This window comes from Lepus europaeus, chromosome 4 (assembly GCF_033115175.1).
Source record: "Lepus europaeus isolate LE1 chromosome 4, mLepTim1.pri, whole genome shotgun sequence".
In the NCBI taxonomy this organism is placed as follows: domain Eukaryota; kingdom Metazoa; phylum Chordata; class Mammalia; order Lagomorpha; family Leporidae; genus Lepus; species Lepus europaeus.
The window spans coordinates 132,173,074-132,197,734 of record NC_084830.1 but is presented as its reverse complement, the minus strand read 5'-3'; the positions used below and the strand labels follow the sequence as shown (position 1 = coordinate 132,197,734).

Here is a 24,661-nt window from a genome sequence, read left to right as displayed (position 1 = left end):
CTTGTGGAAGATTTAGCACACCCTGGCTCACTTTTCCCCAGTTGCCATAGCACTTCTTCAGTTGCAACAAGCAAACAGATCTCTACACATTGCCACATATCCCCTGAGGGGGCAAAACTGCCTACCATTGAGAGCCAGTGGAGGACAGTAAAGTTATAAAAATGTAAACTAGAAGTTAAACCCATTAAATAAGCTGCTCTATTTGAAATGAGTCTGGGTTTGTTCCCTGGAATACAGGGTGATGAAAAAAGAATCAAGCCCCAATTCAGGCATGAGTGAATGAATGAAAAAGAAGCTTGGGAAAAGTACACAGAAGAACCCGGAGTCAAGAGAACTGGAATGAGTTCCAGTGTTGCCACTTTCTAGTTATCTGTCCTTAAATCAATAACTTCTTCTCAGGTCCCATTGATAAAATGAAAATAATTGAACATACGGAATATGTCCATTCTAGTTCAAAGGCTAGGGTAAGTTTGTGACCATCCATAACTCTATACCTAATTCATTGGGTTTTGAACTCTCTCAGAGAACAACACTCAAAAGTGGTGAGTGTGTTTTCTTGTTAGAGAGAAACTTAAAACGTTTTCCTTTTTTTTTTTTTTTTCCTTGTCCCACAGGGCTTATCCCTATATCCATCCTCACTGCTTAAGGAGAAATGGAGGGAGAAAGTGAGATCTGAAAAAGCCAGCTATTTATCATATTGATTACTGCCCCCCCCCCCCCCCCCCCCCCGCCCCAGGGCAATGGTCTGGGGCTTGGAAGATTTGGTCGCATGGGTACGTTCTGTTGAGTTCAGAAATGTAGGCCATGTGGACAAGGAATCAAAGGCAAACTTCCATAGGAATTGTATAGGTCAGACCCCTATACTTGCCTCTCTTCCCACAAAACGGATGTCATGGCATATTTGGCATTTCCATCCTAAGTAGGCTGCCATTTTTCCATTGCATCACAACTCAAAGCTGAAAGATTACTTCGACTCCCAAGGGTTGTTTTCCACACACCAGCTAATTAGGCAACATGACAACAGGGTGGAGTGATACTTGCATTCTGGTTATGTCTCCACACCCACAATGGATTTGGCCTGGTACCGCCACCAGCCACCCTCAGAGCGTGACATCTTACAGAACAGCCACACCCACATGGCAACAATTTGTATTCTTTAAGGACTCAATTTAGTTAAAAAAATTAAATAATCTAGTGGTAAAAAAGAAAAGTGTCAACTCTTTTCTTCCCTCCTAACCTTCTCCATCTTTTTTGAGAACAAAATGTACTTAGCTAGCCTTATAAGTGAGTTCACCTGAGAAAGGTTAGAGTGCAGGTAGCTTGGTATACACAGTAATAAAACCTTAGTATATCAGCAACAGTGATTAGCTTCTCTTTCCACTTATATACTTTATTTATTTATTTTTATATATTTTTTTTGGACAGGCAGAGTTAGACAGTGAGAGAGAGAGACAGAGAGAAAGGTCTTCCTTCCGTTGGTTCACCTCCCAAGTGGCTGTCATGGCCGGCGCGCTGCGCCGATCTGAAGCCAGGAGCCAGGTGCTTCCTCCTGGTCTCCCATGCGGGTGCAGGGCCCAAGCACTTGGACCATCCTCCACTGCCTTCCTGGGCCACAGCAGAGAGCTGGACTGGAAGAGAAGCAACCAGGACAGAATCCGGCGCCTCAACTGGGACTAGAACCCGGGGTGCTGGCGCCGCAGGCAGAGGATTAGCCTAGTGAGCCGCAGCGCCGGCCTATATACTTTAATTGTATCTTCACAGCAAAACTGATATGTAGGTGGCATTATCATTTATATTTTATAAATGACAAGGTGGGCTCAGAGATGTAAATAAAAAATAAAAAAGTGTGTCTGATATCACACAAACAGGCTGAGGGGTCCAGTCTTTAGACTCCAAATCTCATTTTTTTTTTTTTTTACTTTGTTTCATAGCTGTTCCCTACATAACTTAAAGATGAAGTATTTGCTCAAAGAAGTTACCAGTTAACTTATTATGATATATTTCAGGTTCAGCTGTCTGCAAAGACAATATTTTTATTACATTGGCTGATATATTTGATGAGTACAGTTTAATTTGTCTACCTTTTATGGTCTCCACTTTCTATTTCCCACCATGCCTCACCTTATGAATAGGTTAGGAATTCATTGTGTTCTCACAGTATCAGCTAAAAGTGAAGCCTGGAATTAAAATGCAGACTTCATAATTCCACATTATATATTATTCTGACTACATTTATGACCATGCTGGCAACTTAGAGGTTTGAGATGGACTCATGGCAGACAGAAAAGACATTTTTTCCTTCAGCATATAATACATTTGCTCTTTGTAAAGAAGAAAAAATGTTTAAACAGTTAAGATTTTGGATTATTCTGTTTGCAAAAAGTATCTTTTTTTTTTTTTGTAAAGGTATCTTTTTTTAAATGTCTCAGATGACTTGTCCGTTTATCCAACCATGTGTGACCATTCATTATGATGACCTAATTCCTTGCAAAGGGCTTACCACCTGGCGGACAATAAGCTGTCACAAGGAAGGAGCACTAACAAGTAAATAACTCCTCTAGCCTGGAGGTTACTTGTTCCTGAATATTAAGCCTTTTTTTTTTTTTTGGCACTTTCCAAAAAATATTCAGTACTTCAAAAAACCTAGAGATGAGTGCCTCCATTGTTATTTCTAATTCAGTATAACCAACAGGCTAACATAAGAGACTTTTGGTAACAACTAACATCGAGCCCTCCACCTGTGCCAGATACCTTTAAAGGCTTTCCACAAATTATTTCATTTAATCCTCATGACAATTACTATTACAATTATCAGTTTAGTGGTGAAGAAATTGAGATATTGAGTTTAAGTAAATTTCCCAGCTTCCCACAGCAAAAGAGTTTATATTTAAATTTGGGTAGTATTGTTCTAAAGCTCAACAATTATCTTCTAAGTTATATTTACTTCTGGTTCTCAAGTTCTTCATAACCCATGACTTGATCTGTTGGCACTAATCATAGTTACTTAAGTTTCTCAGTCATTCCAGTCTGCTCAACAATCCTGTCAAGTGGTTGATTCTCTTTCCATGATTTTCCTGATGTCAAAATATCAGTAAGACACACATTTTCAACAAGTTAATGGTCTTCCATGGTGCAGACTGGCCCACGGATCTTCCCTGTCCAGGTACTTACTGAATCTACTGGTAGAGGGTAGTCCAGAAAAATCTTCAAACACTTTACTTGCAGTAGTTTTAGAAGGATGAAATCATGAAGGATGAATCCCCGCAGCTCAGGGAAAGGTGGCGTGTCTAACTTATTTTAGGAATAGTTGTTCTATTTGTCTTACCTTTGTATCTTCATGATAGGGTGTCAGCTTGACTGGTCTAAGGGATACCTAGAGAGCATTCCTTCTGGGTGTGTCTCCTTAAGTAAACCCAGAGAGGGTGGCATGTTCAGGGTCTGCAAACTGAGCCAGGAAGGCCCATTTTCGATGCAGGTGGCTACCATCCACTTGGCAAGGGAGTTCCATGGGGCAGGAAAGTAGAAGAAGGGGGAAATTCTCTCTGGAGTAGGGTGCTTCTCTTATTTATCAGATATCAAGTTCTTTTGTCTTTGGACTCTGGGACTTGCACCAGTATATAAGGCCTTCAATCCAAGATGGGGCTGCATGGTTGGCCTACCTGGTTCTGAGGCATTCAGCTTCTTGGATTGAGCCATAATAGTGTACTTCTCTGGTGCACCACCTTCCAGATGGCCTGTTGTGAAACTTTTCAGCATCTGTGCGTGTGTGAGCCAATTCCCTAAGAAAGTTTTGTTTGTATACATTCTATTAGTTGTGTTTCTCTGGAGAATGCTGACCAATACTGGTGGTGGGTGGTGAGGGGAGGGGACTGGATGAATTTCAGTGTCCTAGCCAGCCCTGAAAATATATAACTGCTATCTTTTTTTTTAAAATAATTTTTTTTATTTGACAGATAGAGTTATAGACAATGAGAGAGAGAGACAGAGAGAAAGGTCTTCCTTCTGTTGGCTCACCCCACAAATGGCCGCTATGGCCAGTGCTGCACTGATCCAAAGCCAAGAGCCAGGAGCTTCTTCCTGGTCTCCATGCGGGTGCAGGGGCCCAAGCACTTGGGCCATCCTCCACTGCCCTCCCGGGCCACAGCAGAGAGCTGGGCTGGAAGAGGAGCAAACGGGACTAGAACCCGGTGCCCATATGGGATGCCAGCACCACAGGTGGAGGATTAACCAAGTGAGCCACCGCGCCAGCTCCTCTAACTGCTTCCTTAAAAATGGCATTCTTGTTCTTAAAAACAATGACATTGTTCTTAAAAATAATGCCCACTTTGTGCAGAAAACTTATCAGTCAACAAAAGTTAAAAAAAAATTTATCATACTCATATAAAATTCTAACCATCCATAAGAGATAACAAAGGCTAGGATTTGGAGGGATTATATATATATATATATATATATATATCCTAATTTAAATATTATATACCTATATAAATGCCTTAAAATTAATATGATATTGAATAAGTTGTTTTTCTCAAGTTGGGCTTATTGAGGTAAGTTCTATAAGAACAAAATTCACAATTTTGGATGTGCAGTTACATGAGTTTTGGCAGACATAAGCACTTACATAACCATCAGCACAGTTGAGAGCTGGAATAATTCCAGCACCCTAAATAGTTCCTGTGTGCACCTTTGTAGTCAAGATCTTGCTGATCCTCAGCCCTTGGCAATCACTGATCTGACTTGAGCCCCTAAAATTTTGTCATTTAAAAAATGTTATATAAATGCATTCATAAAGTAAGTAATGCTTTATATCTGGCTTCTTTGTCTCAGAGTAATGCTGTTGAGATTTGCCTGTGTTATAGCAGGTACAGCAGTGCATTTGTCTTTATTCTTTGTTTGAGAGCCATTCCTTTCAGTGGAGGCACACCTGCCTCTGACTTCAACAAGATTCTAGCTTTGCTTTCTTAGATTCCATGGAGAAAAATGAAATTTTTTCCTGCTTGATCATGAAGAATTTCAAGTCCTTTCTAAGTGTTTGAAATGCCAAGAAATACTAATTCATGATTAAAGTGAGTTATATAGAGATACTATGAATTCTGTGTGAGTATGAATTATGTGAATGCTTTGTTTTCAATTAACAAAACAATCAATGGAAAATACTCCCTTACTCAATTTTTAGATTTCTTGTATACCTGTTTATTAGGTACAAACCATTTGCAATTTGAATGATCCCTTGGTGAACTGATCCTTTCTATCACAATGAAATGATGGTCTTTATGGTGCTGTTGCCTGCTCTGAAATCTATTTTGTCAGATTTTAATAGAGCCACTCATTCTTTCTTTTCACTAATGTTAGAATTCTATGTCTTTTCCCATTCTTTTAACTCCTTAATGTCTTTATATTTCAAGTGTTTACTTGTAGGCAGTAGATGGTTGGTCTTAATTTTTCTTTCTAATCTGACAATCTTTTAATTTATATATCTACATGTAAATTTTTATATAATATATTTACATAGAACATGGATGGGTTTATATTTAACATTCATGCGATTTACATAAAATGGATTTATGTATTATATAGATTACTAATAAGATCAAATTTGGTTCTGCCATATGATATTTTGTACATCTTCATTTTTGTTTCCCTTTTCCTCTTTTTCTTTTGGATGAGTTACAAATAGCTGCAGACTGACATTTTTATGATATGATTGTTTCTGTTTTGTTAGCTGACTGTCTATAAAACTGTGGTTGCTTTAATTGTATAAAGCTTTTTTAAAGAATTTAAGAAATAAAATTTTCAGATGCATGTATTCATGTGGTTACCCTTCTTGGTGATTTCCTTTCCTTTGTGTGGATCCATATTTTTGTCTGAAATACTTTTTACCTTCTGCCTGAAATTTTTTTCTTTTTTCCAGAACACGTCTATTGAAAGCAATGAATTCTTTTAACTTTCATATGTGAAAATTCTTTATGTCACCTTCATTTCCTGAAGATTATTTCACCACTGGGCTTAAAATTCTAGGTCGATGGTTTTTTTGTTCTTTCTTTTAAAAACATTGGTTCACTGTCTTTGTACTTACCTTCTTTCCAAAAAGAGTTCTATTCATCTAATCCTTATGACTCCTGTATAATGAAATCTATTCCTTACCTCAAGACTGTTCTTAAGTTTTTTTCTTGGTTTCTGTTTTTGTTTTAATCTTGCTGTTTTTGAACAATTTGACAATGATGCACTTTGGTATGGTTTCTTCACATTGTGTGTGTCGGAGAGGGAGGTGTATACTTGGGATTCATTGAGAATCTTGGATCTGTCAATTTATACTTTAGAAAAATGGATGTTTTCACTTCCAGAGTTGTTTGTGTCTCTATGCCCATCTTCAGGGACCCTACTTGTATAGCAGTTTGATAGCAACTGTTCCACAGCTTGCTAATATTTTTGGTTTTTTTTTTTTTTTTTTTTTTTGCTCTGTTTTGTTTGGGATAGTTTGTATTATATGTCTTAAAATTCGTTATCTTTATGGGGCTGGCACCGTGGCTCACTTGGTTAATCCTCCGCCTGCGGAGGGCGCTGGGTTCTAGTTCTGGTTGCTCCTCTTCCAGTCCAGCTCTCTGCTGTGGCCTGGGGGGGGAAGGGGGGTCAGTGGAGGATGACCCAGGTGTTTGGGTCCCTGCACCCGCATGGGATACCAGGAGTGGACACCTGGCTCCTGGCTTCAGATTGATGTAGCACCAGCCATGGCGGTCGTTTGGGAATGAACCAACAGAAGGAGGACCTTTCTCTGTCTCTCTCTCTCTCGCTGTCTATAACTCTACCTGTCAAATAAATTTTTTAAAAAATCGTTATTTTTTTTAAAGATTTATTTATTTGAAAGTCAGAGTTACACAGATAGAGGAGAGGCAGAGAGACAGAGAGAGAGGAAGAGAGAGGTCTTCCATCCGATGGTTCACTCCCCAATTGACTGCAATGGCCAGAACTGCACTGATCCGAAGCCAGGAGCCAGGAGCTTCTTCCAGGTCTCCCACGAGGGTGCAGGGGCCCAAGGGCTTGGGCCATCGTCTGCTGCTTTCCCAGGCCACAGTGGAGAGCTGGATTGGAAGTGGAGCAGCCGGGACTTGAACCGGTACTCATATGGAATGCTGACACTTCAGGCCAGGGCTTTAACCCACTGTACCACAGCGCCGGCCCCTAAAAGTTAAGATTTGTGGTTAATCATATGCAATATATTTTTTATTTCATCCTCAAAGTATAATTTCTGTTTTGTATTTCAAACACATGAAACATTGTCATAATAACTGTTTTAGTGTCCTTCTCTGATAATTCTAATGTCCATAATACTTTTGAGTCAGTTCTGATTGATTGATAAGTTGTTCTCTATGAGTCACATTGTCTTGCTTTCCAGCATGCCTAGTTATTTAAATTGAATACCACATATATTTTAATTTATGAATTATGTGAATATTTTGTTTTCAATTAACAAATAAATCAATTTTAAGTTATTGGGTAGGATTTTTTTTATTTCTATAAATATCCTTTTTAAAATTTATTTGAAAGGCAGAGCAACAGAGAGAAACAGAGATCATATGGAGAGTGAACAGTGGATGACTGCTTGCTCTCTCTCTCTCTCCCTTCCTCTCCCTCTCTCTGCCTCTCAAATGAATAAAGAACATATTTTAAAATTTTATTTTCTGTGAAAAAAATTTTAAAAATAATTGTGCAGCTTTATAGTCAGTATTTAATGATGGAATGCATTAATATCACATGGGAAGTGATGGTGCAATTAAACAAAAATCTGCTAAATATGAAATAATTTTTATATTCAAAAGTAATTTTCATACTTAATTTTAATGTAAATCCCTGGCCTTCTAGGAGTGTTAGATAATGAACTAATGAAGTAATGGATTACACAGTGGGTGATTTAGTTGGTAAAATAAAAATATCAGAAAGAAAAAATTACCAAGGTAAAACTTTGGTTCTCATTAGTATTTAAGAAATGACTCACTCCAATAAGCTGAATTTTTCAGATAGATGTGGCTATACCTTTCTAAGCATGCAAATTAACTTTTCTATATGTATATATTGCCCATTCTACCTGTGTATATTGGTTTACACAAATTACATCTTTGCCTGGTTATGTGTTTGGACCAAAAAAACCTATTGGATCGAGGAGAAAAAATATTTATTCAATTATAAAAGTGTAAAAGGGTTTAAATAAGACTTCAGGCAAGTTGCTAGTAGGATTATTTAAATTACATGTCCCCCATCAAAACGATTATCAGATTGTGCCTTCAAGTTGTTTTTAGGATAAATGCAAAATTGTCCTTAATGATGGGTTATACATTGTCTACTCCTTGACCAGTCACAGTTCCTACTACTCTCTCCCTCATTTTTTTGCTCTCTTTGGTTGTGCTTTAGTTTCTTGTAAGGGAGTGCTTCCTTCTTTTTACATGTAAGGAGTACTACATTTTAGCTGGTTTTCACCAACTAATCACAGCTCATATTTTTGAATAGTTGAAACTAATTTCATCTGGGAATCCCTCTGTTTTGCTCTCGCTTTTCTTTGTAAACATCTTTAAAGTTTTTTTGGCAGATTCAACTGAGCAGTGTTTGTTTGATTATCTTTCACTCTCTTCTACTAGATTATAATCTCTTAGAGATCAGAAATTCTGTCTGTTTTATTCACAAGTTTTAATAGTGATTGGGAACTCTAGCACAGTGTCAAGCAAGTATTGTAAATATTTGTGGTGTTCATTGGAGAGCATTATGGAATCCATCTGGAATGCCAACATTTTCTCAAATTTAGGCTCATATTTTTAGGTTTTAAAATCACATGGCATGTTGCTAATTTTTGAGTTTTGAGATCTAGATGTGAATTTTAGCTTGGCTATTTAGAAGTCATGTTATTACTAGAAAATGAGTCCAGGTTCTTGATGATGCCACAAGAAAGAATTCTAGAATGTGTCAGGGTTCAATTTTAATCGAGCAAGCAAGTTTATTGTAAGCGGAAAGCACACTCCCAAGCGCAAGGGAACAGGCAGGCTCTGGCTGAAGAGATCTGCCCCAAGGGTCTGAGGAGGTTTTTCCTTTATCTTCTGATGAGCTGGGATATTCATGAGATAGGGCGGAGAGTTCTAGGAGTAGGGCGAGGTTTCCATGGAATAGGGGTGCCACCTTATTTCTAACAACCTCCTTTCGGATCATCATGGTGATTCTTCAGAGGAGTTCTGATTGCAATCTCCATGATGATATGGCTAACAGTGAGGTTGGCCTTTTCTGAGACATTTGTGCACGTTTTCCAGTTGTTAAGATATGACCTGTCCTTGAGACTTTCCTGGGCATCTGGGCTCTACTCTACTCGAATCTACTCATCTGGGCTCATCTACCTATTTGCCTGCTTTAATAACATGAGCTGATGTGAGTCCCTGAGCATCTTTAAGTATCTGTTACCTTCCCTTTATGCTAGTCTTCTTTCTTAAACAATTCAGTTTCAAAAAAAAACAATTGTGGAAATTTGTTATAAGTGATAGAACGGAATTCCAGTTTCAGGAATTTACTCATTCATTCATTTGTTATTTAAAAAATATTTATCTAATTGGAGATACAGTTAATGGGCAATTGCAAGACTGTGCCGTAAGTACAACATATGGAAGTAGAAAGAGTACCCAGGAGCAGAGAAGGAAGGAATCCTGTATGAGAGGGTCAGGGAAGGATTCTCTGGGAAGGAAAAGTCTTGAGTTGAATCTTACAAGCCAGTAGATAGGCGAGACAAGAAAGAAATAGTTCTTCCACAAAGGAATATGCAATATGCTTTAAGGATGAGAAAGAACATCAAGGAAAGTGAGCAGATGGTGTTTGTACTCAGGCAGGTACAGTAGGGGCATCTGTCTTGCTGTATTCCACCATTATTGAAGGACATAAAAAATGACAATCAAGGGTCCTTTTGAGTGGAAAAGATAAGATCTGCACAAGGAGACCAATCAGGAAATAACAGAAGCAAACATGTGAACTCCATCCTGAACGTTTATTAATGTTAGTTTGTTTTCTACTTTATCTCATGGCAGGAATAATTTTTGACCAAACACTAATGAGAATCCTTTGAGCCTTTTCCTTAACCAGGCCTTTAACCTTGACTTATGGGAACTGCAAACTGTCAGCAGGGGTGATTTTATCTTTCTGCTTCACACTAAGGGAATTGAACAATCACTAAAGGAGTTTCTAACAGCTCAAGAACATGGCAATGGCATGACATACCCACCCTTACACCAGCCACCTAACTTCCTGCCAGAGAAAGCTCCTTGCTTTCCTAAGAATTCTTTATTTAAACCAAAACCTGGCTCTGGACCCTTGACCTGCCATTTCTCAAAGCTTTTACTTTAGAAAATTTGCAATTGTAAACCGTTTCTCTACACCTTTGAAATGTAAATCTGCACTTCAGAATAGTCTTTCTCAAGGATCTGACAGCCACCCCTTTCAAAGGGACTCATCAAGGATAGGGCCTCTCTCTCTCATTCCCTGAGGGAAGGTTGGCATCTAAGTTCAATAATGGTCAACAGCAAACACAGAAAACACAGTGACCTACCTTCCTTCCAGCACCCTTCATTACTTTTCCTATAGCACACCCCAGCATTAAAAAAGTCTCCTGCTTTTTTTTTTTTTTTGTCTTTTTCTGAACTGAGCCATACACCAGCTGAACTATACTGATGTTTCTTCCCCCTACTGTAGCAACCTGTCTTGCACTCTTAGCACAGGACCAGCTCCATGTCTCTGACACTGTTCTACAGGTTCATCATCTTAGTGTGATGCTTACTTAAAGGGAAACCAACATATTTATGACTGAATCTTCAACTGTTTCATGTCCATACATTTTTTAAAGATTTATTTTTTATGTGTTTTAAAGGCACAGTGAGAGAGAGAGAGAGAGAGAGAGAGAGAGAGAGGAAGAAACACAGAGGGATCTGCCATCCACTGGTTCACTCCACAAACAGCTGCAAAGGCCAGGACTGCATTAAAATTGTTGGTAAAAATGCCATCTTAATTGTTAAAGTGATCATATCGTTAGGTAGGAAGTCAGATATGAGCTTATGTGTGTGTGACATAAAGGCCTAAAGAGAAGACATCTATGTCCACCATATGCATCTTCATCTCAAAGTCATCCCGATAATGTATCAGGGGCAGCCCAGTATTCACATCCTGCCCTGCCCCCTTTTACCCCCACCTGCCAGGTGGGGGTCCCCACCCCTTCTGCCTGACAATCTTCTACAATCTTCCAGATGCAGCCCAGTATCTGCATTGCAAATACCCTGCTTCAGATCCTGGGTTAGGACTTTGCCAGCTAGACTTCCTCCTGTCTGATACCTTCAGGGGAAAGCTCAGATAGTTGCGTCTTAATATTTATATCCATAAAATCCTTTGTTTCAGGAGGAGATGTGTGAAGACAAACACCCATCTCCTTAAACCCACCCCACCCCCGCCTCAACTGGACAGATCGCTCAGCCCTCTGCCTCTCTGCTGAGTCGCTCACCTGCCTGCCCAGGTGTAATCTCTCCACTCAACCACATAACATCGCTCTCCCCCCCACCCCCAGTCCGAGCAACTGGGCACTCTCTCTCAGGTTCTGCCTGGAGAGGTGCCCATCCGTTCTTACGGCTGTCCCTTCCCTAATAAACTTGGCTGCTTACTTTCTACTACTCTCTGTCTCACACCTGAATTCTTTCTTGCACGAAGACAAGAACCCTACCATTCACTGGTAACAATATTAAGTGTTAAAGTGAATATATAGATAGGATTAAGTGTTAAAGAGATCATACAAATAGCATCAAGTGCCTGGTAATAATAATAGAATTAAAAAGGAGGGAATGTCCAACATGGAAAGCAGTCCACACAGCAGAGTTATAGAATGACAATCGCTTTAAGTAACACTCTGACCTCAGAATCAGCCCTTTAGGCTTTCAGATGTAGCTGTAAAGTCCATGAGAGCCTTTCAGACATGGAAAGCCAAGACATTGTGGCAAAAAATAACCTACACGAAGGATCTCTGTGAGTGAGACTCCAGTGGAAAGAAGGGGCCATCAAAGAAGGATGTGCTTTTCTCTGAAGGGAGGAAAAAACTTCCACTTTGCTTATGGCCTTGTCCAAATACTGACAGAGTTTGTGGTCACAAAAGGCTTGGCAGCTCATGGCAAAAGCCTCAGGTGATCACTGACGTCATAAATAAGAGTGCTAATTGTTAAATTAACAAGAGTCACTGTGCACTTACTCCCCATGTAGCACCTTTGTCCTTAACAAGTTGTACTATGAGAATTGACTGCAAAACTTGTTCTCATACAGTACTTTTTACATTGTGTGTGGGGGCATGGGTGCTAATTGTTGAAATCTTTAGTTAGTATGGAGTTGGTCTAAAGTTAAACTAAAAAGGAACCTTAATGAACAATGAGATGGTAGAGGGAGTAGGAGGTGAGACAGGAGTGGGAGTGGAAGGGCAAGTATGGGAAGAAGAACCACTATATTCCTAAAGTTGTACCAATGAAATTTGCATTCATTAAATAAAGCTTTAATAAAAAAAGAAAAGGCCAAGGCTGGGCCAGACCCAAACCAGGAGCCTCCTCTGGATCTCCCACATTGTGTGGATGCAGAGGTAAAAGCACTTGGGCCATCCTTCACTGCTTTCCCAGGCATATTAAAGGGAGCTGAATCAGAAGTGGAGGAGCTGAGACTTGGACTAGGGCCCATATGGGATGCCACCATCCTGGCAGTGACTTTACCTGCTATGTCGCAACACTGGCCCTCTGTCTATACCAGTGGGCAAGTATGTTCCAGTGTCAGTACATACAGTGAATATATGCATATACTTTGCTAAGGCTGCCATAATAAAATACCACATACAGGTGACCTAAACAACAGAAACCTATGTCCTAACAGTTCAGGAGGCTAGAATTCTACATCTAAAGAGTTTGCATGTTGTGTTTCTTCTGAAGCCTGTTTCCTTGGTTTGTTACAGCTACTTTCTTCCTGTGTCCTTCCATGCTCTTTGTCCTGTGCACTCTCCCCTGCTGTCTGTCCTGTGTGTCCAAATTTCCCCTTGTTTATAAGAACAGCAGTCAGTTTAAGTTAGCACCTACCCTAACAGCCTCATTTTAGCTTAAGCAGCATTTGAATGGTTCTGTCTCTAATTACACTCTCTGAGGAACTAGGGGCTAATATGAAAGGAACACAATTCAGCCTGTGGTATTGAGTGCCTGAGATAAATCAGTTGCAGATGGGAAAGTTAGAGTCTCACCCACGTATCCAGTATTGTGGCATAGCAGGTTAAGCTGCTGCCTGTGATGCTGGTGTCCCACATAAGCACCTGTTGAGGCCAGGATGCTCCATTTCCAATCTAACTCCATGCTAATGCACATGCCAAAGTGCTTGGGCTCCTGCCACCCATGTGAGAGACCCAGATGGAGTTCAAGGCTCCTGATTTCTCCCTAGCTCTAAGTGCACAAAGCAGTAAGCAAATTTTATATTATTTGCATTTTTTTAGCAAGATAGATAATTTTTCCCTACTGTTGTTCATAAATCTAACAGTTTTGTTCTTGAAAACTATGTACTCACAACCATATACATATTACACATGTAAAATGTCTGATGTTCTTTTGAAAAATTCAGTATACTCTGCATTACTTCAGAATTAATTCCTTTTGATTTTTTGAGGAACTGTAGCTCCACCAACTGAATGTACTAAATGTTCAGGTGATTGACAGTACAGATTTATATAGCAAGGGTTCATCTTTATGAAACGGGATGTTATTTTAAAGAACCAAATGTGATAGCCTCATATATAGAGCTTAATACAGTTAAACATTAGATACTAAAGTGTTCCTGTTTTCTTAGTCCTAATCTAATAAAAGCAACAATTAAATCTATAATTAGCAGTCTAAATACTCAGTAAATAAACAGGGCCCATCCCATTCTATTCTTAGATAAAATCTGATGCTTATCTCTATATTTTCTTAGTCCATGCAGACAAACAGAAAGGAATTTTCATGGAGGGAATGGAGTGCTTGTTGTTGGTGGAGCATTTGGAGATAACAAGATGGAGCAAGGCTGTTTTCCAGTTAGTGTCTTTTATAAAAGAAAATAGATATATTGATTTGATGAGGGGAATATCAGAATTACAGGGAAGGGAATTAAAAATTCACAAAATAAAAATGAAATTATTTTATCTTCCAAGTTCTATTGAAATACAGGTGCTCCTCTATTGACAGTGAGATTATGTCCTGATAAACCTGTCAAAAATGTAAAATATTGTAAATCAGAAATGTATTTAGTAAACCTAAACTACAGAACTTGATAACTTAGACTAATCTACCTTAAATGTACAAGGACTTACACTAGCTCAAGTTGACCAAAAACATCTAACATAATGCATATCTTATATTAAAATGTCTAATGCATTATATAGTTTTAAATATTGAAAATGAAAGAATGGTTATATGGGTATATTTTACAACCATCATAAAATCAAAAAACTGTAAGTCAAACCACCATAAGTCAGCGATAGTCTGAATACTTTTCAGTCATGAATAGTCATGACAAACCTTTTTTGTGCAAGTAATTATGAAGGTATGGTGTATATATGTTTGCATACATGTGTAGGGGGAGAGCAAGCAGAAGATTAAAGGGAAAAAGGATATTACTGTTACAACACTGTGCCTAGTCTAAAGCACTATATTGTCTGAATTCTTAAGACTATAAAGATAAGAAAATATCAAAACTGGGACAAGTATCCAAGCAAGTTCCTATTCTAGATTTCTTTAATGGTTTTATTTTTGACATGTAAGGAAAGGATAATAATAACTTCTTCGTTACCTCACAAAATTGCATAAACAAATCAAGAAATATAATGAAATGCAGATTGTTTTGAAAACTGTAGAAAACAATTTAATAGCAAAAGACTATATTTAGTAATTAACAATTATCACATCAAGAATCTTGCTTAGAAAGAAAGAGAATCCAAAATTTGAGTTCAGTAACCTAACTGGTCTACAGAAATCTTGCTTGCTTTGTAATTTTCTCATTCCTTTCCTCTCTGTGAGTTTAGATTCTGGGCCACTTAACAAATATGTAGGATTGTTAAGTATTTCATTTTTGTTAGCTGACGTCACTTCTTTCTTATGAGAGGAAAGAGGGATATAGATATTTGAGGAATAATTGAAAGATCGGACAATCAAGATAGAATTTTGAATTTGAGAAAAGTACTTTGTTAGCCTAATTCTGATCCAAACCCCGTGTCTAAAATACTTCAATCCCATACATCTAAATTTAATATTTGTGATGGTTTTAGAAATGAGGAGTGATTACCAGAGTGTGTGATGAATCTTCTCTGGATTTACAACATTCCCTAAATGAAATAGAGGAAAAACCCTATTTACAGGAGCCAGCTGACAGGAACTTCCAACATTAGGGGTGCTCCTTGAATGTTCCTCTGGCCACTTTCTCCTCTGGGAGACGGTTGTCAGTTCCAAACCTCTTATTCATCATTTCAGTGGGTTCTGTGTGTCAGTGAGTTCTTTGCCAGTAATAAGGAAACTGACTCCTTCAACCTTTCCTCATAACAGAGATTCTTGAAAGAGTCAGTCATCTGTTGGTTCTTGTGTTCCACCCCAACACCATTTCCATACCTGGGAATACTGTCCATTTGACTTAGATTTGGGATCATCAGAGCACGTTACACAGTCACCAATTCTATTGTTGGGCATTAAACTTTTGTACCATAATTATGGAGTATGTGGTTGCAGCTCATTTCATATGTTCTGAAAGGAATTATGAAGATTAAAAATATTAGAATATCAATATCTAGAAGAGATTTTTATAGAAAGGTACAAGGAATCAATGATGGTTGAAACCCAGCAGTGATTTGGTAGATTTTAAGCAATTAATGGTTCGACTTGTTTTAGGCAGTGTAGTTTAGAATACAGTTACAAAATCAAAAAAGATAACATCCATTATTCTGTTTTAATTTTATTTCAGAACATGATGAGGAAGTTATTTTACACTGAATAACCTTAAAATCTGTTATGATCCATGTTCAAGAGATGTTGACTTTCCTTATAATCTTAGAAATTGTTTAGGATAACCATATTATTATAAGAGCATAAAAATGAAAGATCAGCTGTCATTAACTGTAAAGCTTATCACAAGTACTTGGTTTTGTTCTAAGCATTGCAAGCACACACAGACAAACAGACATATATGAATTCTAAAGCTTGTAAAATTGTACAATGTAGATATTACTATCTCTGTTTTACATATTAGCAGACTGAGGCTCAGGGAAAATAAGTGACTTCCTCAAGGCAACATAGCTAATAATTGGTGAGACAAGATTGGGATCCTTGGGTCAGTATTTAGTATAGCAGTTAAGATATTGATTGGGATGCCTGTGTCTCATATTAGAGTGCCTGGATTCAAGTCCCAGCTCTGCTGTCAGTTCCAGCTTCGTGCTGATAAAGACTCGGGAGGCACAGTGATAGCTCCAGTAGTTTGTTCCTGCCACCCACTTGGGAGACTTGGATTGGCTTCCTGGCTTCTGTTTTCATCAGTTCCCACCATTGTAGGCATTTGAAGAGTGAACAAGTAGATTGGATCTCTCTCTCTCTCTCTCTCTCTCTCTCTCTCTCTCTCTCTCTCTCTTGCACTCTAGCTCTGGCTCTCACTGTTTCAAATGCAAAAGACAAGATTAGAAATAGATTTCCTGGGGCTGGCGTCATAGTATAGCAGGCAAAGTTGTTGCCTGCATATGGGCACCGATTTGTGTCCCAGCTGTTTCACTTCTCATCCAGCTCCCTGCTAATCGCCTGGGAAAAGCAGCAGAAGATGGCTCAAGATTTTGGGCCCCTGCCACCCACATGGGAGACCTGGATGAAACTCCTAGCTTCTGGCTTCTGCCCAGTCCAATGCTAGCCATGTGACCATCTGGGGAGTAAGCCAGCAGATCAAAGATTTCTCTCTGTCTCTCCTCTCTCTGTAACTCTGAATTTCAAATAAATAAATAAATAAATAAATAAATAAATAAATAAATAAATAAATAAATCTTTAAGAAATAAATACATAATATATAGAACCAATGTCCATTATAACTTAATGGAAAAAGAATGAACTCTGGTTCACTCCCCAGATGGCTGCAATCAGCCAGAGCTGATCCAGGCTGAAGCCAGGAGTCAGGAGCTTCCCCTGGGTCCCCCATGTGGATTGCAGGGGCCCAAGTACTTCTGCCATCTTCCATTGCTTTCTCAGGCCATCAGCAGGGAGCTGGATCAGAAGTGGAGCAGCTGGAAAATGAACCAACTCCCATAGGGATGCCTGTGCTTTACCCACTGTGCCACAACCCCAGCCCCCAGTTAGATTTTTATAGGAAATAAATTATTTTATGGGGCAAAAAGGGACACATTCTCACTATGATGGTTCTCAGAATATTGGCATTATTCTGAAGTTGATCTGCCTTGGTCAGTTTTATCGAGTAACCATGAAAATGCCTTCATTTACATGAAGTGTAACTTTTCATCTATGGATGTGGAGCTTTTCATCTATGAATGTGGAGACCCTGAGAAGTAGTGGAATTAAACTGGCTCTGGCCTCAGTCATCTTGGCATTGTTCTTCAGATGCTTTCTTCGGCTGATTGGGTGAAATAAGCTGGAGATACAAGGGACTAAGGAGAAGGAAAACTCTATAGAAAATGTTACTATATATCTTTGTATTTTATAGTTTAATTCTTCTTCCTTGGGATTCTAAAGAGTGGGGCAATGCAGGAATAAATTTAATTAGGAAAACATGACTGAATCAAACATTTTTAAGCTATAGTTTAGATAGTTATAGGCTATGGAAGGCTAAACTTTGAGTCTTTGTATAATGTCTCTCTGTAACTCTGTCTTTCAAATAAATAAAATAAATCTTTAAAAAAGAAACCTGTTTGTGTATGAGGTACTATGTCTGTGTTGCTGAGGAATTCAGTGCTTTTGTATGTGTATGGAATTTTCAGCTACGTGTAGGGTCCTTAGACCTGGTCTATTGCCTTATTTGGGAGGTATCATGAAAACACGTTATACCTTAGAAACAGACATTACCTGCTCAAATCTGCCACCCTGACTGCTCTGTAAGGATGGAAGCTCAGTTGGTTTGGTATATTAATCTAGCATGAGCCTGACCAACTGGTTTTAGAATGTGTCACCAGTTGTGCCAGTATATAAAAAAGTGAGCTGCATCTCTACGAGTTCAGTCTTGGAGCACCAGCTGAGCAATGCACGGAGTAGACTTGTAGCCGACTTACATCATCTTCACCATGAAAACAGTCACAGTGCCCATGCTTCTGACCCTGGCTCTTTGCCTCATTCAAGGTGAGTAATTTGCATGTAATCTAAGCCTCTTGCCACACATCTCAAAGCTGTGGGGAAAGGACTTTTCTGCCCTTACCCCTGACCAAAAAATATTTATACGAGTGTGTGTAACTTTGAATATCGTGCCAGACTCAGTCTTGGGGATTTATGTAAGTGGCTTTATATTAGGTTGCTGTCTTTAACGTTGGCACATAGTCTAGTTTTGAGATAAGCTGAAATTTTCTCCATGAGAAATTCTTTCAGTAATTCTATATTCTGAAAAGTTACATCTTCCCTTCACCAAGGATATCCATTTATACTGCATAGAATATAATATAGATATATACACATTTAAAACATGAATTAATATATGTATTTTATTACTGCACATGTAACTAAAATGTTTTTTAAAACAAATTCACTTGCCTCCTGTTTTAAAGCAGTAGTGCCATTTAGCTTATTTTATTTTTGTATTTTCAAATCCTAACTGGATTGAAAGTACTTCTCCTAAAGTAAGAGGAACTTCTGTGGGGTTTTGTTTGCTGTTTGAATTTTGAAGAGAACACAGATTACCTAGACTTACTTTGTCCTGAAGCATTTGCACTTTTAAAAAGAGAATCTCAAAGAATAAATGAAGTCATTATATACAAATGAGTCCCTAAATAAGTGTGTAGATACAAAAGAGCCTGTTAATGTGAGTGTAGCAGTCTAATTTTAATTAATCTTAGTTTTTGCCATAATTCAGAAAATCTATTTTATGTGTACATAAATTATACTCGTGAATTATGATTGGTATTGTGCATTAGATAAGTATGTTATGATTTTTAAGTAGATCGTATTATACTTTGACATTTTGGAAATGAGATACTTTGAGGCAATCAGAAAGTACATCAGTATTCTATTCCAAGGTAATTGAACCTTTCTGAGTGATTGGACCTTTGTGAATGCATAAACCTGTCTTCTAGTGCAACAGTCTCATTTCATTTGCTGTGATAAACCATAATGTGTTCAAAAATTATCTGTAGTTTTACCACATATTGTCTTTAAAGCAATCAAGACGCCACATTGAATGAATTATTCATTAAATATTTTACATTCCTTAAACTTTGGTTTCTGTATTTTTGTCCAGATGCTGCCAGCGAGGATGAAAATCAGGTTAGTCCTGCTTTGTCTATTCATTAAATTCATTCCCAAATCCCTAAGAAAAATGGTTTGTGGCCAACACCTTCATTTTGATAATACAGTCGTAATATAGGTACTAAGAGCTTTGGTTAAAAACATAGAAGCAGATCTTTATGAATCAGGACCTGGGTCTCTGTCAATCTCCCTCCCTCTCTCTCTCTCTCTCTCTCTCTCTCTCTCTCTCTCTCTCTCGCACACACACACACACAAATAATGATGACGGATGGCTATACGAGGCTATCTACCATGCTTAAGAGTACTTTAAAATTTCTTAACAACAACCATAAAAACTATTGTCATCCTGTTTAACGGCTAAAACAAGTTATGATACAACATGTAAGAAACTAAAATGACTTTTCTGGCAATCATTATGCAGAGTGTTGTCTCTATTTCATATATAGCCAGTGTATGTATTTCATCCAGTAGCTATTTTATGACCATCTATTACATATCCAATCCTATTTGATATGTTAGAGATAGTTTAAAGTGAACATAATCATGGCAGATAAGTTAAAAAGTAAATTAGCAAGATTTATTACTATATATTAGTAAGATATATTGCATTAGCACATTAACTAATGATTAGTGCTTAAAGAAAAAGCAGGATGCCAGAATGGAATTCCAGGGAATGGAGGTCATATCCGTTTTTAATAGGATAGTTGAGGAAGTTCTCCTTGGAGAGATAGTGTTAGAAAAAAGATCCGGAGGTCATGGGAGAGTAAGCCATGAAGATCTTTGGAACTTATGGCAGACCAGGCACCTCTGATAGCAGAGACCTGGATGCAGTGGGGCACGTTAGCAATTCTGAAAGGTCTTTTATTTGAAAAATAAAGGAATCAATTTATATAGAAGCTACGTTATTCATCTATTTGAAAGATAAGAGAGCCTTTCTCTTTCTCTCTCTCTGTCTCTCTCTGTCTCTCTCTCTCTGACATACACACACACACACATTATATTTATACACATACCACTGTGCATGCCATTAAATGAGCATTTAAAACAGTGCTAGGTATATATTAAAATTTGTTATATATCTCCAAGATTATGAATATTAGGATAATAAAAACATGAAATGGGTTTTTTTTTTACACCACAACTCTTGAGACTGTGGTTAAAATACTTGCTCTCTGTATTTTATTGCAAGAATCTTTTAAATAAGCTCTTAGGGATATTCTAGATGATTTCTTCATAGTCTCCATATTCCTTCTAAGTTTTCTGGTTAAGCAGAGGTTTAGAAAGTATGATAGAGTAGATCAAAGGCTGGATTTGGGGAAACCAGAGAACATTCTCTCTTGGATGCTTTATATTAGAAAATAGAAGGATATTATGTAAATCTCACTGTATACAGAGTTATCATTTCTTTTTCAGAGTCCATGGTAATGAGTGGTGATTTCTGGAACATTATTATTTTGTACTGATTTTTTAATTTATTGTTAACTATTTCACAGAAAAAGAGTTCTAAAAATAGTAGTTTAGCCACCTCTTATGTTGACATAAAAGACAAGAAGAACACAAAATAAACAGAAATATTCTTTGGATAATGTGTCAAAAATAAAAGCTATTGAAATAGACTTGTGGTGCTGGATATTTTGTTATTTTCTAAATTCAATAGTTTGGGTTCTTTCTTGTGCCATAAAAAATGTATAACATATTGAATGTTATATGCATGAAATAAAATAGCAAGGAAAAGCACTTAAGACCTGCAGGGATCTCAATTATATGCTTAAATTTGCCACCACAAAAGGCTTGTTATGAAGCCCAAAACACACTTGTTGGTGTCCTATAGCTGAGATGGAGTAATGCCAACTCCCAGAGTAATTTAACTATGATGTCCCGGGTTAGACAGTGCATGAGGTTGTAGCCCGTGAGGCAACCAGAAGGAATTTCACTTTGGAGGGCTCCAGGTTTTCCAAGACATGTGAAGAAAATGAGAACAGTAGCAACAACAGGAAAATAAAACAAAAATTAGCCAAGGGCTGGAAGTTATACTGCAAGTACACAGTTTCTGACAAAGATGACTCTGGTTGAGGTCTATTCCTGATTAAGTCCTCCCTGTTGTGGTAATTGAGGGAGGACACCATTTTCCCCAGAGAAGAATACAACTGCTGATATCCATACACTTTGTGTTTTCCTCTTTCTCAAGAGACTACGCTGGACAAAGGCATAAACAAGTTCTGAGATGACTGCATGGTCTTTCCGTGGATTTGCAGTTTGATTCTGCAGATAGTGTTAGTTGGTAGGAATGGTGACTGGGGGAGGCAATGGGGGGGGGCACTTTTTAAAAGATGAATAAAAACTTGAGAGTCCAAATGGCTAAATCTCTCCTGAGATCTTGGGAGGAAGATGTGAGGGTGAAGACCTCTTAAACTTAAAAAGATAATATTTTTTATTTATTTAAAGACAGAGATACAGAGAAACAAATATCAAAGGTTCTACATTTTATTTTATTTTTTCAGAAAAGAAATCAGTCTGGAAATTCCAAACGTGTATGACCAAGGAATCCTTCTTTCATTTGCCAGCTGTTCACATTTCTAGCTGCTGGTGTCTTGCTGTATAGTCTTTGGGAAATGTGGGCACAGGCACTTTGTGGTTTCCAGTGCTCATATCAGAAACCTTGTCCTAGTCCTTTCACAATCATTAGTGTTGGCCTGATATGTGCAAGGTGCTTTATGTATGTCATCTCAGTATATTCCAGTAGTTCTAACAGCAGGCACTACCACACAATGATTTAAAGGAGAAAGAGGAAAGAATGAGCATTTACTTACTGAATATCTACTACATATCTTTGAGGGCTTTCCATACATAATAATATTTAAGCTTCCTAAATACACACACACACACATACATACACATATATATTGACTGTTTTATTTTCAAAATGTTAATTTACTTATTTGTTGCATACTTAAAGAGAGAGGGAGAAATATATCTTCCATCTGCTGATTCACTACCTAAAAGCCCACAGCAACCAGGGCTGGGCCAGGCTGAGCCAGGAGCCCAGAATTCCACCTGGTTCTCTCACATGGATTGACAGGGGTCCAAACACTTGAGCTATCAGCTGCTGGCTCCCAGGAAACATTAACAAGAAGCTAGATCTGAAGCAGAGGATATGAGACTCAAACTGACACTTTTGTGTATGATGTAGATGTCCCAACCCACTGCACAATGCTCATCCAATATATCCCCTATTTTAGATAGCATAATGGAGCCTTTGAGAGATTGGCTATTGAGATATTAAATGAGAACCAGAGAATATAACCTCAGCTCTTTTGGCTCCAACTCCCTTATTTTTCTGTTTCACTAATTTTCAGATTACTACATATTATGCAAATTTGCAATCTCCACAGGCAAATCCAAGTCATTATTTTTGTTTGTGTTATTGATATCAACTGAGTGTTTTCTGTCTTTGCAAAAATTTATGAAAAGAAGAGAGGAAAGTAGGGGCTTGGGGAAGGAGGGAAATATGCTTATCTTGTTAGAAATGCACCTATGAAATGCATGAAATCTGTTCTCTTTATATTAATTAAAAAAGAAAAGTTAAAAAAAAACAAGTCTAAAAAATAAAATTAAAAAGTACTGTTCAGGTAAGTTCATAGGAGAAAGGCTACTTTTAATGCTGTTTCAATAAACACAACTTTTTTTGTCTTATCCTCAGGAAACATGCAGTAAATTTCGAGTCTTGATGAAAAATGGAAAGTTGCTCTGTCCCCAAGATGAAAAACTTTTTCAAACCCCTGATTGGATAACATTCATCAACAAATGTGTCAAGTGCAAAATGATATTGTGAGTAAAGTTTTCCATTCATTTCACATGTTTGAGTTTCCAGCTATTCTCTGAAATAGTAAATGCATTCTTTTTCTTTTCTTTCAATTGCATTTTTCTAAACCTAAATGGTAAAATAAAAATGTTCACTAGCATATTCTTACACATTCCATCAGATAAATTGGGCTAATTACTACTCACCTGGAAAGATTTTATTAACTACACAAATAGGATTTGAATAGCATTCTGGAGAGCCCAGTGTTAATACAAGGGCACTCTAAAATCTCATTGAAAACTGTAATGATAAAATGTTTATTGGGACTCCTGTTCATGGTGTCAGTAATCTCCCTAGGCTCTAGTCATGAGTTGTCAGGGCTATGGAAGCCTTTAGAGTTCGCTGACTTTGATCTTATTCCGATAGGGTCATAGTCAAAGTGGAAGTTCTCTCCTCCCTTCAGAGAAAGGTACCTCCTTCTTTGATGGCCCCGTTCTTTCCACTGGGATCTCACTCACAGAGATCTTTCATTTAGGTCTTTTTTTTTTTTTTCTTCCATGGTATCTTGGCTTTCCATGCCTGCAATACTCTCATGGGCTCTTCAGCCAGATCCGAATGCCTTAAGGGCTGATTCTGAGGCCAGAGTGTTGTTTAGGACATCTGCCATTCTATGAGTCTGCTGTGTATCCCACTTCCCATGTTGGATCTTTCTCTCCCTTTTTGATTCTATCACTTAGTATTAGCAGACACTTGTCTTGTTTGTGTGATCCCTTTGACTCTTAGACCTATCAGAGCCATCAATTGTGAGCTGAAATTGATCACTGTGTACTTACACCCCATGTGGGATCTGTCCTTAATGTGTTGTCTAATGTGAAGTGATGCTATAACTAGTACTGAAACAGTATTTTTATACTTTGTGTTTCTGTGTGGGTACAAACTGATGAGGTCTTTACTAATTATATACTGAATTGATCTTCTGTATATAAAGATAATTGGAAATGAAAAAAAAACAACCTGGTGTTAAATTGGAAATGGCATAGAAAATTAATTAATTTTAAAAAAATATTATGTAGGATCTCTGTCTTTAATGTGCTGTACCCTGTTATTTAATGCTATAACTAGTACTCCAACAGTAGTTTTTCACTTTGTGTTACTATATGGGGCAAACTGTTGAAATCTTTACCTAATATATACTAAACTGATCTTCTGTATATAAAGAGAATTGAAAATGAATCTTGATGTGAATGGAAGGGGAGAGGGAGCGGGAAAGGGGAGGGTTGCGGGTGGGAGGGAAGTTATGGGAGGGGGGAAGCCATTGTAACCCATAAGCTGTACTTTGGAAATTTATATTCATTAAATAAAAGTTTAATAAATGAAAAA

The 24,661-nt window shown here is 37.9% G+C and overlaps 1 protein-coding gene across 1 annotated transcript in view; it reads left to right on the top strand.

Moving 5' to 3' along the window:
- Window positions 1-18,258: 18,258 nt before the first annotated feature.
- The window catches only part of SPINK5 (serine peptidase inhibitor Kazal type 5), an 84,959-nt gene continuing 78,556 nt past the window's right edge, over window positions 18,259-24,661 (top strand). Inside the window, exons 1-3 of the mRNA XM_062189722.1 lie at window positions 18,259-18,363; window positions 19,472-19,497; window positions 23,180-23,307. Coding sequence (XP_062045706.1) covers window positions 18,309-18,363; window positions 19,472-19,497; window positions 23,180-23,307 — 209 coding nt within the window. The 5' untranslated portion in view covers window positions 18,259-18,308. The remainder of the gene's footprint in view (window positions 18,364-19,471; window positions 19,498-23,179; window positions 23,308-24,661) is intronic.